We start from the raw sequence: 18,653 nt of genomic DNA, 5'->3' as shown, positions 1-18,653 counted from the left end.
GGCTATTTTCCCTTTGGGTTTGCCATCTGCCTTGGACATCTCTTGTAGCCTTCTATGTGACCCCTGGGCCATGCGCCCCTTTGGCACGATGGTGTTATACTCTGAGGTTGGGGTGGCGGTAAATTAGAATGATGTATAGCCACCTTTCCAGCATCATCATCATCATCATCAGTAGCTCGACAACCCTTTCTGGGTCCTGGCTTGTTCTAGGATTTTCCGCCATTCTGTTCTGTTCCTTGCTTTGTTTTTCCAGTTGGTAATCTTAAGTGTTTTCAGATCTTGCTCCACTTGTTCCATGTATCTAAGTTTGGGTCTTCCCTTTGACCTTCTTCCTACTGGTGTTTGTCTCATAATATGTTTTGGTGTTTCAGTCTCCAACATTCGTTCAACATGGCCCATCCAGCGCAGACGTCCGATCTTTATGGATGTTATGATCTCGGGTTCGTTGTATGCTGTGTACAGTTCAAAGTTATATCTTCTGCGCCATATGTCATTTTCCTTTACCCCCTTATATATGTGTCTAAGGATTTTTCGTTCAAATGTGCCTAATAGGTTTTCATCGCTTTTCGATAGTGTCCATGTCTCTGATCCATATACAAGGACCGGTTTTATCAGGGTCTTGTATATTTTGCATTTGGTGCTTCTTGTGATGTTGTTAGATCTTAGATGTTTAATTAGTCCATTATATGTTTTATTAGCGATATGTATTCTTCTCTTAACTATGCCTTTCCAGCATATCCATTTATTTTCAGTGGTTTTCTCTACTGACTTTTATATTTGTGAAGGTTTTCTCCTCGGTTATAGGTTTGGGTATCAGGACGTATACGATAGGTAGGAGTTGGTGTCGTATGATAGTTATGAGTATCTACTATTACACAGGGATGACGACCTTGTGAAAGTGAAGAAATTAGAAGGAAATGTAACGTACAGTGTATAAATGAATGGACACAAAATAAAAAACAAAAATGGAATAACTACATAAGCAGAATGAAGAAGACTTGTGTCGTTAAAATAGTAAGAGATGTCACCAATCGGCAGAAGAAGTATTGGACGACCGCGCGAAAGATGGAATGAACAAGCAGAATTGCTTATAAAGAGGAGAAAGAAGAAGAAGACACAGGGGTAAGTAAGGAACTGGGTTAATGGTCTGCTTCAGTTCTGGCAATCAGGTCTGAAATTTAGAGGTAAGAATTTCGAACATTAAGTCCAATATATTAGCTCAGAAAAAATGTATGGTGATGGGAGTAGTACCTACTCCTTGAAACTAGTAGCAAGAACTACAGCAAAAACACCACTACACAAGTTACAGGGTATAAAAATTAAGGAAATAATAATCAAAAATACAAAAAGAACAACGGAATATCAAAAAATATCAACAATCAGATTCTTATAGGAACTGAATAAAAACTTAAGTGCTGGAAGGAATACTACTGGGGTACATTTTGAAACTCTAAAACTACTGATAGACAAAGACGGTTTGGGGTTAACCCTTTTGATAGACTTGTTTAACATCATCTTCAGAACTGGGAAAATACCTTTAGATTGGCTAAAATCGGAACTTTTGTCACCTTACCCAAAAAAGCTAATTCATCTAAATATGATGATTATCGCATAATAAGCTTAATATCTCACGTATTAGAAAGTTTTTGGGCATCTTGCACACCCGTATATACATGAAGTGCAAGTAGAAAGTAGACAATACCTAATTCAACTTAGGAAATGGAGTGGGAACTCGAGGCTGTATTCTTACCAATACAATTTCACAGGAAGCCCGCGACATGAATATAGAAATACTTGCCTGCCTTATAGACTACAGCAAAAATTTTTATTGCATTCAACATCAGAAACTAGCAGAAATCCTCAGAGCAGGGGTATAGATGAGAGTGACTTACGAATCATCACATACCTGTATTGGCATCAGATAGTCCAAGTAAGGGTGAACAGTAATATATCGGAAAAAACAGCCATAAGAAAAGGTGTACAACAGATATGTATATTGACCCCACTTCTCTTTAAGCTGTACTCAGAAAACATCTTCGTAAAGGCTCTTAAAGGTAATAGCGCAGGAATCACAATCAACGGCAAAACAACTAATAATATTCTAGAAGGGGCCCAAACTTCAGAAACTAATAGACATTGTAGAATGTAGCGAGCATTATGGCGTATATATGAACATTACCAAAACGAAACTTATGGTTTTCTCCAATTTACAAACACAAGATGTCCTCCAAATACATGACAGGATCGTTGAGTATATGTCATCCATCAAATACTTGGGTGCACTAATGAATAGTAGTTGCGACTCGACGAAAGAGATGGTGACAGTGTATTTCTCTCAGTCACCGCGTTATTCAATTTCCCTGACCAAGGTAGCGGTCAGAATAGAGTTTGAGCAAAAGGCACTCAGAATTACCGGAAGAGGTCAGGCCACGATAACAAAGGAAAAATTTATATAATATGTGCATACAACGTACAAACTCTATCAACAGAAACAACGGTGGTAGAACTAGAGGAAGAACTGAAATAGATAAAATGAAATGTAGTCGGTATAAATGAAGTCAGGAGTCAAGGAAAAGATCAAATAACACTCAAGTCTGGAAATATTTTTTATTTCAGAGAAAAGGAAGAATCGTTTGTCGAAGGAGTTGGTTTTGTAGTCCATAAAAATAAATACCAAATATACTTACAATAAAAAGTGTATGCACCAGAGTCATTTATCATATTCTGTTACCAAATTCAAGAAACAAACTTAAAATTATATATGCATACGTACTAATTACCAGCTACTCAGACAAGGAAGTTAAATCAATTTTATGAAAATGAATTACATTGTTTTGTAACCTGTTGATCATAAATTCTTCAGAGACTTTCGAGAAACATGGCAACAAGCTAATTGGTCGACAATTTTCAATCTGTGTCACACTGCCATTCTTATGTTCTAAGCATTGTTAATTTCAGTTTATTAGGGATCAACAAGCTCATTTAAATATATTTTAATGACCTATATTAAAATTTCTCATCACCACTACTCTCTGTATTTTTCAAACCTTTTATGACAAAAAATTTCTTCCTGAGTCTTAAAAAAGATTTTATTTTAACATGCAATTTTTATTGCAATCTATTTTATTACAAACAATAAGCAATATTTATAATTTATGTACCATAAAATAGTGGGAACCAGTCGCCACCACCCAGTGGCGAGCCCCCAGGTAAGAGATATAATACTATAAATTTAAACTATGATATACCAATTATTTAAACTTCAACTTCCAGATTTATTAGAGGTTCAAAGGGTCTGGTCATTTTAATCTTCTTACGTGTGAAATGCTGAGCAGATCCATGGCAAGCGGATTTGGATGGCAGGATAGTCTGATCTTGTATACAGAGTTTACAGCAGATATTGCTTCGCTACCTGTTGGTAACTGTAGATCGGATCGTGGTGTAATCTGTGGTTCGTAATATATCAAGGGGCATTGCAGATCTGGCGCAGTACTTTCGATTGGAATCGTTGAAGTTTTGTATGTTGATATTATTTGCTTTACACCAGATTTGTGCTGCATATTGCCATACCGGTTTTAAAATACATGTCATGTATGTATCAGAAGTTTGTTCTTCAGGCTGAGATTTGATTTTCGACTCACGTACCAATACATTTTCCTATAGATTAAGCTGAGTTGAAGGTGTTTCTTCCATATGTGGATGACCCAATTAAGTTTGCTATCCAAATGAATTCCCAAATATTTAAAGACGGTATTAACTGGTAGTGGAGTGTTGTTTATAGAAACTGGTGACGCGTCATCTTTTTTTAAAGTAAACGTTATTTGTGTTGATTTTAAACTGTTGACTTGGACTCGCCACAGTTTAAGCTAGCTCTCTAGTTTAAGTATGTGATTTTGCAATACCTGGGATGCTTCAGTTACTGTAGAATTTGAAGCCATGATAACTGTATCATCGGCATATGCAGGGATTGTTGTATTGGTCGTCATTGGGAGATCTGATGTGTATATTAAATAGAGGGCTTCCTGGTGGAACTCCGGAACAAATTGGAAACAGGTTAGTGATTTCCCAAATTTGAGGAAACAAATGAAATGAAATGTCTCAAATGAAACGAAATTTGAGGATTAATGAATAGAACCAACCAACAGAATATCTAAAGAGTCGAGCAATATACATATCTAGGCACCAATTTAAATAGCCAATGGGACCACTCAACAGAAATTAAACAGCGAATAATAAAAGCAAAAGCAGCATTCGTTAGAATAAGAACCATTTTCAACAGTCGAGACATATCATTAAAAACAAAATGCCGTCTATTGAACTGCTACATATTCACAGTTCTGCTCTAGGGAATGGAAGCGTGGACACTGACTGTTGCATCTATGAATCGGCTCGAAGCTTTCGAAATGTGGTGTTATAGGCGCATCTTACGTATAGCCTGGGTTGACAGAGTTACTAATGTGGAGGTCCTGCGTAGAATGGGGAAAGAATGTGAAATTCTCATGACCGTCAAAACTAAAAAATTGGAAAATATAGGACATGTAATGAGAAATCAAGAACGTTACGACCTTCTCCAGCTGATTCTCCAAGGGAAGGTAAATGGTAAGAGAGGACCGGGAAGAAGACGCATTTCCTGGCTTCAAAATTTACGAAAATGGTATAACACGACTACCACTGAACTTTTCCGGGCTGCAATAAACAAAGTAAAGATAGCCGTGATGATCGCCAACATCCGGAACGGATAGGCACTTTAAGAAGAAGAATGAATAGAAAACAAACGAAGATAAAAATTAACGAAAATTCACTCGAACAAGTCGAAACCTCGAGAAACAAATCGAGAAGAGAGGAACTGAAGAAACTGAAATAAGCTCGAGAATAGAAAGTGCTGCTCGGATGGACCACGCGATCAAAAATACGTTTTTATCAAAAAAAAAAAAAAAGTATCGCAAATAGCTAAAGTAGCGATTTATAAGGTGGTGCTTTTTATGCTTTCTAGGAGGTTCTTTGGAATTACTCCAGTAGCAGAGAGAATAATAGATTTTAAAAGGTAAAAGAAATAATAAATTAGACTTACTCACAATCAATTTAATTTAACTATCCAGACGACCGGTTTCGCTTTCTACAATATGCAAAGCATCTTCAGGTCTCGATACAAAGTTAAATAAATGCTGAAATAATAAACCCATATTAGGGTGTTGTCTAATAAAGATAAACAAAGATAGATGATATAAATTATATAAATTACAGTAATTATGTCAATATTACATGTCTGTGGTTTATCAAAATGAATAAAATGTTTAAGCAGACAAGTTAAGACCCACAAATTGGTAAAATAGTCTATTAAACTGTAATAAATTAATAAATGAACAAATAAATAAAACATTACTTACATGCTGGTACTCTATTAATTGATGGTTGAAAGAACATGGTTCAAACTATCCTGTATTGTTGATTGGAGAACTCAAGTCTGCTATTGTAATTGTTTGACAGAAAACGGGGAAGTTCTTGAGGACACAGATTTTATCCAATGAAGTAGAGATAGGTGTAATGTAATTGTTTGTTTGATGAAAGTAATATTCTATACCATTGAGTTATTTAAAAGTTATTTATATTTATTCTAGAGATATATTTATGAAATGTGTGTTATTTATTGAGATTTTATTTTTGAAGGTGACAGTTGTGAGACAATGAATGAGATTAGATGTACAAATTGTGTGGGTGTGCAATTCTATCAACTTATAATTATCAAATTTCTTTGATAAAGTTCTGTTGTAATATGTGGCAAATGGTTGTAAAGTCCAATATTTAAAGTTAAAAAATTAAAATTGAGGACACTTTAAGACACACAGAAAACACACAGAAAACACTTAAAAAAGGGGGGAACGAAACAGACATTAAATTTAAAAAAAGGGGGAGGATTTTAAAGCACTACATCTCTTACTTGGATAGCACTACATCTCTTACTTACATTGTCTCCAAGTAAGAGATGTAGTGCTTTCAAATCCTCCCCCTTTTTTTAAATTTAATGTCTGTTTCGTCCCCCCCTTTTTTAAGTGTTTTCTGTGTGTTTTCTGTGTGCTTAAAGTGTCCTCAATTTTAATTTTTTAACTTTAAATATTGGACTTTACAAAAATTTGCCACATATTACAACAGAACTTTATCAAAGAAATTTGATATTTACAAGTTGATAGAATTGCACACCCACACAATTTGTACATCTAATCTCATTCATTGTCTCACAACTGTCACCTTCAAACATAAAATCTCAATAAATAACACACATTTCATAAATATATCTCTAGAATAAATATAAATAACTTTTAAATAACTCAATGGTATAGAACATTACTTTCATCAAACAAACAATTACATTACACCTATCTCTACTTCATTGGATAAAATCTGTCTTCTCAAGAACTTCCCCGTTTACTGTCAAACAATTACAATAGCAGACTTGAGTTCTCCAATCAACAATACAGGATAGTTTGAACCATGTTCTTTCAACCATCAATTAATAGAGTACCGGCATGTAAGTAATGTTTTATTTATTTGTTCATTTATTAATTTATTACAGTTTAATAGACTATTTTACCAATTTGTGGGTCTTACCTTGTCTGCTTAAACATTTTATTCATTTTGAAAAACCACAGACATGTAATATTGGCATAATTACTGTAATTTATATCATCTATCTTTGTTTATCTTTATTAGACAACACCCTAATATGGGTTTATTATTTCAGCATTTATTTAACTTTATATCGAGACCTGAAGATGCTTTGCATATTGTAGAAAGCGAAACCGGTCGTCTGGATAGTTAAATTAAATTGATTGTGAGTAAGTCTAATTTATTATTTCTTTTACCTTTTGAAATGGACTCACACAAGCAACACATTCATGATTTGAATAATAGATTTTGTCTGGGTACTCTCCATTGTCCATTGTCTTCGTATTTGAATTTTTAGATCTCTGTACCTGGCGAACTTTTTATTGTATTTAACATGCAGATTATTCTTGATATTTTTCTGGGGTTGCTTGTCTCGTTAATTGATTAATTAGTATTAGATCTGGTTTATTACATGGCACTGTTTAGTCTGTGATGCTAGTGTGGTCCCAGTATAGCTTGTAGTTATCATTCTCAAGCATACTTTCAGGAACGTATTGATAATATGGAAGATGGTTTGTTTGTAGAAGTCCCAGTTTGATAGCTATTTTTTGATGAAAGATCTTTTCTACTGAGTCATGCCGTTCTTTATATTCAGTTGCAATAAATGCCTGTCAGCCTCCGGTAAGACGTCGTCTAGTTTATTCGCATTTACATCCACAACGTCATTGGTTGTTTTCTACCTGTGGGTCTTTGACGATATGTTTTATGTAATTTTTGGTTGGTATATCCTGATCCTGAATGGCGAGTAATGAACTTTTTGTTTCAGAGAACATCTTTTCTGAAGTCAAGCAATAGTTTGACGATATATTGTTAACAAAGTCTTGACTGACTTCATTGGGATATCGCCCATGCAGAAGTTTAGCCATCCAGGTGCGCATTTTCTTATTTCGTTCAATCGTTTATTGATACTTCTGGTTTCCTCAGTTTAAGCGGTGTTGGCCATCTACTGCTCAAATTGCGCTATGTAAAGTAAATGTCAGCTTGCTTCTGAACATAAGTTCTTAAATTAGAAATCTGTTTTTCTAATTACTCACTTATATCCATAAGTCATCTGGTAATCTGGTGTGATGGAATATCTCTTTTATATCAATATTCGTGTGCGTCTGGATCTTAAGACCAGTACCGCTTTCGGCATGGTTTTATAGAGATATTATTAGGTATAGCCATACCTGACGCAAATTATTGTTATTGGTTTTGCCTTATTAATAAATTTTGCTTGCCTATATAGTTGATTACCTAGTATAAGATCGGAGTAATGTGCCATTAATTGGTCTATGAGCACAGTACGGTACTAGTATAGATTGTAGTTGTCACACTTAAACCATATTGTCAGGGACATATTGATAATAAAGAAAATGGAGCAGTTTCAGTGTTTTCGGTATCTTTTGGTGGAGTATCTTTCCTTCTTAGTCATACCGTTTCTTATGTTTAGTTACAAGAAATTATTGACAGCTTCCGCTAATATATTGGATGGCATCTTGAGTTTGAGACATCAATATCGGCATTTGTCATTAAGCAACTGGTCTGAGGTAAATTTAGAATAATTTTTGGTTTGAATTACGTGATCCTAAATTGCGAGTAGGAATCCCAAGTATAAAATCAAAACATAACCGGGAACATGCGTACGTATTTAATGTCTTCAATAATTTTTCATTTTGCATATCGAATCATCTGGGCTGAATTTTTTTTTTTGACTATATTTAAAACACATTAGGATACAATATTAAATGTTATACATTATTAAAACTATTACTAAACTAATAAGAAGCTATTTTCATTTTTATTAAAACTGTAAACTTACCACCGGAATCTGAACTGTGCGAGCTAAGGGAAGGTGACTGCCTACTCTCAGAACTGCTAGTACTTCTATTTCCTTCACTGGTACTACTCTTAATACTCTCCATACTTCCGCCACTACTACTAGTCGTCATGCTTTCAGTACTAGAATATTTGTGTCTAATTCTCCTCCCTTTAAACTCCAACAGACTATCTTTGGACCTTTTATTAATAATCAGTAGCTCCTTTCTAGGCCTGCCTTTGATTTCGTAAATTCTATCTTTAGCTTCGTCTTTCAAATGTGCAGGCCTTCCCTTAAATTCGGATATTAATTTATTAGAGCTGCAACCAAATTCTATTTCAAACGCGCTGCCTTGGCGTATTTGTAAACTATCACTGCTGGTAGTAAGCGATTTCACAGGAAGGAACCGCGATTTGTGGTGCGAAGGAAGATTAGGAGCGCTGCGAATGCTGTTCATTGTATGCTCTTTGCCATGAAATTTAGCTGGTAAGGGTGCTGTGGACGGCGGTGAGGGAGTATATCGTCGTATAGGAAGACCGCTTGACGATGCGCAATTGTTCTCTTCTGCTTCTACTAAACGGATATTCTGAAACAATGATAAATAGGTTAATGTATTTACTTATATGACATACCTAAGTAAAAATATAAACAAAAATGACATTTAAGGGGTGACAATATTAAGTTTAACACAGAAACTAAAAATTCTCATCACCAGAAGCTAAATAAAACTACGTCATTTAATCATGGATCAAGAATTGCTTATCAAAATTGCTTTGGCTATTTACATAGCTAGTATAGTTTGTGACTTAATGAGTTTATCTGTGTTTTTCGGAATCGGAACTAAAACACAAAACCTAACAATCAATTTTTTTTTAAATCTTCTTCTCAATCCAATTTTCTAAAATAACAATGTACCAGCTTATCAGCAGAGAACATAATCCAGACAGAGGATATTATGAACTATCGTGGCTGTACTTTTGAGTTTTCCTTCATTACATATATTAAACGGAAGTTACAGTTGATTTGTAATTAGTGTAACAGTAAAATGACAGAAAATTCCAAAAAATTGTCTATAGCGTAGTCAACAGAATAAACTATGGTAATAGTCATAAGTGTGATACCAGTGGCGTTTTAAGGAATTCTTACATTTTAATTAAAATTTTAAAAAATAGGCAGACAATATAGGTTTTAAAATAACATACTTTCTGTGTGTGTAATTGTTTTATATTTAAATTGTAATTGTAACAATAGGAATTTCTTTATTCATATTGTTATGTTGAATCAGTTAAAGTTGCCTCCATATTTCGATCGACCATCGAGAAAAATGGCGGTATAAACGTTTAAGAAATTTGAGTAGCCGCTGTCCAAGAACGTATCGCGATATTAGTTGTTTCGCTGACACAAATTTATTGATGTAAGTATTAAATCATAAAATAACATTGTGTAATATGTACATAGTCAAAGAGCACAGAAATTTGATTAAAAAAAAAACAAATTGTTATATTTCTTTGTTTTTTAAATAGTTAAAAGTGAAACGTGAAAAAATTATCAATCTGCCACCCTGTCGAAAAAAAAAAATACTAGGTTATACATCGGCATTTGTTCTGTTAGCATTTAACGATGACGTCACATAAATAAAACTGCGGAAAAGTATTTTACATTTAAGAGAATAATAGTGTTTTAAACAAAAGTTAACAATTTATAATAAAAAACTGATTTGTTTTAACTGAAATAATCACCACATCAACGTACCTTGTCTAAAATATTTCTTCTGCAGACGAGCTCTCATCATCATCACTATCCAACAGATCAATAATAAATTGTCCACTGTTTGAAGTTAATTGTGCTAGTCTTCTGTATTCATTTTCTACATTAACTACATAGTTTACTGCTTTCTAAGAGGTCGGCACTTGTGATTTCTAATAGTTCATATCAAATTAAATCAATCACATACGCGTCAAATTTTGGAAAAATATTTTTCCTCTGAATTCGTTTTTTTACTTGTCCCCAAATGCGATTTTTCTATTGCGATTGTGTCCAGTATATATTGTTTGTAATACATTTTAGTATGAAGCACTTCAAGTAATCGTTTCTTATTATAGTTCTCTTCAAAGTACAAATCATTATCTTAGAGGAAATCTTGTGGTTTTTGTTTTGAAGACGAACTGTTCGGGATTTTTTTAGAAGTCTTGAGTGATAGCTGGATTGTCCATAATTATCACACTGCTGGGTGTTATATTAGAAAGTAATGTATTTTTAAACCACTCTTCGAATATATTATAATTTATTATTCTGATAATAATCTACACTACATTTTTATATTTTTTTCTCGCAAAGTTTTAAGCCATTGGGCACCAAACCATTTGAAGATCCACAGCGCACAATAATCATTCTAGAACCTTTATTCGGAGGTACGCCTTCCAGCTGGCATCTAAGTGAACCGTTAGCCCAACCCTTGCTAGCGTTATCATGCGTATCATAGCATATCTCGTATATATATTAAATTGTTCACTTTTGATCTCCATGTTCTTGAATTTTTCCTAAATAATCTAAACGCCAATGTACTGCACTCTTACTTTTGTGGCAAGTGGTTTTTTGGCGGGTTCTTGCCATCGCAACAAGCTTGTTGTATACAGTGCTAGTCAAAAGTCCGTTCCTTATATCTTTTGAACGGTTATACTTATAATAGTGAAATTTGGAGGGAGGTAATAAACAGACGTAAGCTTCTTAACTAGTCATAACAAGTGAGGTAATAGTGACAGATGAAGTTACAGTGCCACTGTGACAGATAATTTTAAATAGGACCTTATGGCAACTGATGCCTCGTTTAAGCTCATTTTGATGAATAAATTAAATAAATACTAAAATTGTAGTTTCGCATTTAATTACCAAATATTAAAACCTGGGCCTCTGGTTACTTGTCAAAAAGTTGACGTTTTTCAATTCTCTAAGTGTTTTTACGCCAACCTCAACTTTTTTGACAATTAACCAGAGGCGAACGTCAAATATTTATTAATTAAATGCGAAACTGCAATTATTTTAATACACCTATTCGATCATACTAATTTTGTTTGATGTAAGATGAATTTGACGAATAAATTAAATAAATACTAAAATTCTAGTTTGCCATTTATTTAATAAAAATTCTAATGTCTGCCTTTGGTTATTTGTCAAAAAAGTTGACGTTTGTCAATTCTCTAGTTATTTTTAGTTTGAAAACGCGTTTGTACATGAATATTTAGTTTCTGTTTCTGCTTAGTTTAGTCAATTCAAGTTTAGTCAAGTTGTTTTTAGTTAGTTGTTCTTAGTAAAGATTTAGTTTAATTATGATTGTTTAACGAGACGTTTTTTACAAATTTTTACAAAGGCAGAATGGTACGTACTGTAGCCGACAAAGTAGCAGCTGTGTTAATAATTGGTGTATGTTGAAATAATTTCCATGCAGCGGAACGTCTTTTTAATGGGAGGTACCCCGATCGCCCTACATCGAGAGCTTATTTGAGGAAACTTCTTCGGAAGTTTACACAAACAGGTAATGTTTAAGATGCCAAACGATCTGTCGACCAACAATTAGTGATGACAAAAAAATTGACATAATTTCAGAAATGGTAGTAAACCCTACTTCTTATACAGCCCAAGTTGCATCTATCTATGAAATTAGCCAAAAGACAGTACACCGAGTGTTGGCTGAAAACAAATTTCATCCATACAAATTAAAAATTGTGCAACAACTTTTAGATGACCCCGACCGAAGACTAAAACTCTGTGAAAATATGTCCAATAAAATTAACCAACAGCCCGATTACATAAAACAATTTGTTTTAGTGACGAAAGTACTTTTTCTCTCAATGGAAATGTTAACACACACACAATGATAGATATCGAAGTGACACAGATCCTCACGTCTTTCGTGAAACACATACTCAATCTCAAAAAAAAAAAAAAAATAAAAATAAATGTTTGGGCAGGTATTTTGGGAAACCACATAGTTGGGACTGTTTTTCTCAATACTACTTAACCGGTGAAGTGTATCTGGAAATGTTACAAAATGCAATTAAGCCGTTAATACTTGAAATACTTGAAATACTCTGGAGGATAATCCAGATTAATTCGGCAACTTGGAAATAACGTTCCAACAAGAAGGTGCTCCTGCACACCATTATGGTGCAATACGACGTTACCTAGATTAGGAATATCGTGGTAGATGGATTTAACGACGAGGTACGATAGAATGGCCAGCTCGGTCACCGGACCTCAGACCATTAGATTTCTTTCTGTGGGGATACTTTTATTCTAAAATTTACAAAATTGTTGAAGAATGAATGGCAATTTCCCCCGGCACATTTGAACGAGTACGGCAAGAGTTTAGAAATAGAATGCATTACTGCCAGGAAGTAGATGGAGCACATTTTGAACACTTACTATAAGAACTGGTTGTTACATATTTAATAATTAAGTAAGAAGCTACAATTTTAGTATTTATTTAATTTATTTATCAAAATGAGCTTAACTCAAACAAAATTATTATGACTGAATAGGTATTTTCAATACCTTTCAAACGAGGTGTCACTCTGCCATAAGGTCCTATTTAAAATTATCTGTCTCAGTGGCGCTGTAACGTGATCTGTCAGTGTTACGTCACATGTTATGACTAGTTAAGAAGCCTACGTCTGTTTATTACCTCCCTCCAAATTTCACTATTATAACAATAACCGTTCAAAAGATACGAGGGGAGAACGGACTTTTGACTAGCACTGTATAATATCAATTGTTGGTATTACATTTCTTTTCGTATTTCTCCACATTCCTTAAATATTTAGCAGTCACAATATTAAGATTTTTAGGTTTTCCAGCATCCGATATTGTTTTCCTCTTTTAAACCAGTTTTCACAATGTCGCGCATGGTATAATATGAAAAGCCGCTTTTCTTCTGATACTGCGTTTTACAACTATTTTCAGGATCATTTTGTAGATTTTTGTAAATGTTCATACACATTTTCTTGGATTGTTCATTCAAAACAATCTTTTTGTTTGGAAGTCGTAAACTGTTTTCTATAGTTCCAGTCCCAGTGTCGTTGTTTTTTATATCACTTAAATGATTGTTGACTGTTAGACTTTTCCTACTACTACTTGGGTTCTCTTGCTCCCATAGACAAAAAACTGTAGGTGATTTTTCCCATGGTTCCCATGGTTTATTTATATATATATATATATATATATATATATATATATATATATATATATAAACAAACAACAAAAAAATACTACAATTATAACGATCATCTTAAAACAACGAAATTTAAGCCCAACTCAAAATTGTAGGAAGCAATGCATATTAGGCTATTGTTTATGTACTTTAGAAAGGAACTACTATTAAAGGGGATATATCGTTTCATATGGTCAATGGACTCCCAAATATAAAAATCCGTGAAGTGCTACTATCTATAGGAGTGCGTTTTTGAGAAAGGGTTGAATTAGTCCCTATACACTGCATTAGGGTGCATTAGGGTAAGTTCTATGTACTTTTCGTACATATATATCTTTAGGAATGTTGTTCAAAATAAAATTTTCTGTCTAAATGTCACCTTTTAGAATCAAAAATAATTGTTTTGGCAAAAATCTATTAAAAAAATTAAACAAAAAACACGAAACCACGCGATTTTTCTTTTTCGCCTTATAAATTGTTCCACGAAGGTAAAGGTATAGGCATTGGATTACAGAAAAAACTTCTATCCTTCTTCTTTAAAATGACGTTTGACACAAGTTCTGAAAATTTATAGTATCCGAAATACGATTTTTCAAAGTTTGTCACTTGCACCATTTTTGGGTCATTTTTCCTATCTTTTCACAAACATTGTTCTATAACTTTTTTTTTCTCAGTTTTAGGCATATATATCCAATGGTATATTACCAAGAAAGAAAAACAATTACATAAAACATAATGACGGTATTAGATTTTTGTTTCGATACACGGCAGCGACAAGCCGCTTATACGTATTTCGACCTCTTTAGGTCTCTTCAGAGCGGTATAGCCACTGCTCTGAATCCAAACAAAAATCTTTCCCGTCCTAGACAATAGTTATCAAAATAACTATATACGGACGTAACTACGCCATCTAAAAACAAAAAAAGAAATCAAACGATCTACCTGGCGAAACCGAATTCAAATTTTTACCACAAAACAATTATCTTTAAAATTATTTACAGTAGAAGGCTCTAGGACTAATTTTAAGCCAGATACTGTTCATCAAAGTTTTCTATTCTTAACGATAAAATACTGTTTAAAAGCTATCGAATTTTCACCGTACATAATACACCGACTTAATACAAATTTTATTTAAAAAATTGATTTCACACGGACCACTGAAATTCGAAATCGCTGGCCGCTTCAAGCGTTGTTTCTGAGAGAACGGTTCATTCTATACAAAAAGTGCCAATAAACATTTTTGTTCAAAATTATTATTATTATTATTATTTTAAGCCCTCTTCTCTATTCGGATTGCCGAATATAGGACTCTCCTAATTCTCGCCATTCATCTCTGTTGTTTGTAAGACGTTTCCACATTGGCCCTGCAGTTCTTTTAATATCGTCGCTCCATCGCATTTGCGGTCTTCCTCGTGGTCTTTTGGCTTCACATGGCCGCCAATTCCCGATTTCTTTATTCCATCGGCCATCCGTAAGACGTTCGTTATGTCCAGCCCATTTCCATTTTATTTTAGCTGCCAGTTCGACAGCATCTTTTACTTTTGTTCTATTACGAATGTTTTCATTGGTTTTATGGTCTTTGAGTGAGATACCCAGCATCTGTCATTTCATAGCTTTCTGAGTTTTTCTGATCTTCTCTATGTTTATTTTAGTGAATGTCCAGGTTTGAGCTCCATATGTAAGTACAGGTAGGATACAGGAATTAAATATTTTGGTTCGCAGTCTTTGAGGTATATTTTTATTTTTAAGTTACGTATGAGAGTCTTCCGAATGCTGCCCATCCCATTTTTACACGTCTGCTTATTTCGATAGTCTGATTTTATTTGCTTACCTTGACATTTTCAGCCAGATATGTATATTCATCTACGTGTTCTATCTCTGTCCCTTCGATGTTTATCATAGGTTTGTCATCTTTGTTTGACATTAGTTTAGTTTTGCTGAAATTCATTTTCAGTTCTTTTTTTAGGGACTCTATGTGTAGCTCCTCAATCATCGTATTGGGTGCATTCCACGTGTCGGCTATTAGTACTACATCATCTGCGTATCTAAGATAGTTTAAGTATCTTCCGTTAATAAGGATTCCCTTATTTTCCCAGTGTATTGACTTAAAGATATCTTCTAGGGCAGCTGTAAATAATTTTGGAGATATTGTGTCTCCTTGTCTTACTCCTCGGTTGAGTTTTACTGGTCTTGTTTCGATTCCGTTACCCAACGTCACTATCATTTTAGCTTGTTCGTAAATATTATGTATTAATATTCTGTACCTGGAGTCGATCCGGTTGTTGACTAATGCTTCTTCTACTGCCCACAGTTCTACGCTATCAAAAGCTTTTTCATAATCTATAAAAGCCAGACATAATGGGAGATTGTATTCGTTAGTCTTTTCTATTAGGATTTTTAAAGCATATAGATGGTCACAGGTGCTGTACCCTTTTCTAAATCCGGCTTGTTCTACTGGTTGATATCAGTCAAATTTAATTGTTAACCTGTTTGTAATAATCTTTGTAAAGGTTTTGTAAAGTTGTGAAAGAAGTGAAATTTTCGATAATTTTTCAGATCTGTGGTGTCTCCTTTTTTGTGCATTAGTATTGTTTTAGCAGTATTCCATTGTTCGGGTATGTTGCCTTGTCTAAATTTCTATGGAATATACATTTATTAAATAGTATTTTTAGATATGTGATGGCTTCTTCTCCGCCTTCCTTCAGCATTTCTGCTAAGATTCCATCGCTTCCAGGAGCTTTATTCCTTTTTATTTCGTTTACTACTCTTTCTATTTCTTCATGAATTGTTTGGGGCATCACTTCTGAGTTGACATTTGTTATCTGGCTTTTCAAATTCTCCTTTGAGGAGTTAGGGGGATCGTTTCTGAAACTATACAGATCGGCGTAGAAGTTTTCGATTGAGTTTGCAATATTAGATTTACTTTTTTCTAGTTGTTCTTGTTCATTTTTAATGGTTATTATGTTTTTCTTTCCTACTTTCGGTTTGGTGCATTTGAAACTTCGGTTTTTCTCTATGATTTGTTCTATACGGTCTTTTTGATGTTTATTATTGTCCTCTTTTATCTGTTTTCTTATTACTCGATTAAGTTCCTTAAATTCTGCAGTTTCTCTTTTGTTTTGTCTCAGAAGATATTTTCTTTGTTTCAGCATGTTTTGTGATTCTACACTTATTTTGGATTTTCGTTTCCTGTTAGTGGTCGCCACTTCTGAGCTTGCATTTAATAGTTCCTTTGTTATGACTTCATTGATTTAAATGAAATCAATGTTCAAAATTATACCGAATATATTTCTTGTCAAAAACATTTTTTCTTCGGCGTACAGATTCGTGGTAAATCGATGTTTTCCGTTTCCCCCGAGGGGGGGGGGGTGTTTTAAGCCCGAGGGTAGGAGTGTCTAACTTTTTTTAATCTTTTTCAGAAACTTAAAATTTACAATTTTAGCAAAATTCAGCTTGTTCGTATCATTTTTTAAGGTTCAGTGGCCTTTTCATCTCTGACGACTGGAGTATTCGTTTCTTGTACATTTAGGTGTATACAAATCGTTTCCAGCATCACAATTTGATATCTTGGTTATCGTTAGTCCTTGAATATTTAAAAATTGACTATTTTAAAGTGCAGAAAATAAGCTTTCTTTTTTATTTAGTAATGCATATACTTTAATATACTATAAAAAAAGGTATAATAGGAAATTTAGTAAAACTTATAGCACAAATCGTTAAAAGTAGAAAACTTTGAAAAACCGTATCTTGCTTAAACTTAGTGCTCGCCTACACCTTCTACAATAGACCATTTTAAGGGTAATTATTTTTTTTACCATTTAATGTACTGCTGTATATACCTAAAACTGTGTAGAAAAAAGTTATAGAACAATTTTTACGAAAAATGGAGAAAATATCCAAAAAATTGTGTGAGTGGCAAACTTTGAAAAATCGTATCTGGAATACTCTAAATCCTAAAGACTTCTTCCAAACGCCATTTTAAAGAGGAAGGATACAAGTTTTTTCTGTTTGGCAAAACCTATACCTAGACTCCTATGTAGAAAAGTTATGGGCCAAAAAAGAATATCGCATGTGTTCCTGTTTTTTGGTTGGTTTTTTGAATACATTTTTGTAAAAAAAATTATCTTTGACCTAAAAAGGGACATTTTGATAGGAGATTTAATTTGAACAACTTGTTTGCAGATGTATATGTACGAAAAGTAAATAAAATTCACCCAAATGTACCCCTTTATCAAAAATGCACCCCTTTAAATGGTAGCAAACCGCGGTTTTTATATTTGGTGTCCCATTGACCATATGAAATAATAAAATGCTTTTAACGTTGTGGTTACTTTTATTTTTGAACATAATCAACAGCCTATATCTATAAACAACCTCGTTGCAAAGATGACAACTAAACGAAAAATTTATAAGTCGAGATCCTTTAAAAATAAATACTTGCCGTTATTTTAACAATCGCATTACTCATTGTAAATTAGTCATTTTAGAACTTAAAATGCTTTTATATCCGTACAGTTAAAATTATTAGACGATAACAAGAGAAACTTTTTATCTACTTTTAAGAACAAAAAATGCAAGTTCATTAAAGGAAACGAATTCAAAATTATTCTACACATTATATTTAAAGCATTATTTTGTTAAATAATAACAAAAAAACATCTTAATTTGTCTTTGACTAAAGGTGGTATTTGACTAAATTTGTCGACAGACGATAGATAGATAGAGAGGCAACTTTAGATCCGTTTACGATAAATGTCATGGCTGAAATAATTTTAAAACATTCTTAAAAACATTGAACATTTTACTTTTTAATTTAAGTTTTATTTACTACCAAACCATATCTATATGGTGTAATTTCATCCTAAATGATTTATATTATATTAAAGATCTAAACAGGCCATCTCGTCAAAAGAAGTGACATTCTGTGCTCTTTTAGACATATAAGAGGTATTTGATAATATTTTAGTGGAGTCTATTAACGCTGCC

At 33.5% G+C, this 18,653-nt stretch overlaps 1 protein-coding gene across 1 annotated transcript in view; it reads right to left on the bottom strand.

The window, feature by feature from the left end:
* Window positions 1-18,653, bottom strand: part of LOC140451611 (uncharacterized) — a 258,028-nt gene that overhangs the window by 19,576 nt on the left and 219,799 nt on the right. Inside the window, exon 6 of the mRNA XM_072545458.1 lies at window positions 8,468-9,047. Coding sequence (XP_072401559.1) covers window positions 8,468-9,047 — 580 coding nt within the window. The remainder of the gene's footprint in view (window positions 1-8,467; window positions 9,048-18,653) is intronic.

The sequence above is a fragment of the Diabrotica undecimpunctata genome, chromosome 10 (genome assembly GCF_040954645.1).
Source record: "Diabrotica undecimpunctata isolate CICGRU chromosome 10, icDiaUnde3, whole genome shotgun sequence".
NCBI lineage: Eukaryota > Metazoa > Arthropoda > Insecta > Coleoptera > Chrysomelidae > Diabrotica > Diabrotica undecimpunctata.
This window is presented reverse-complemented; position numbering and strand designations above follow the sequence as displayed.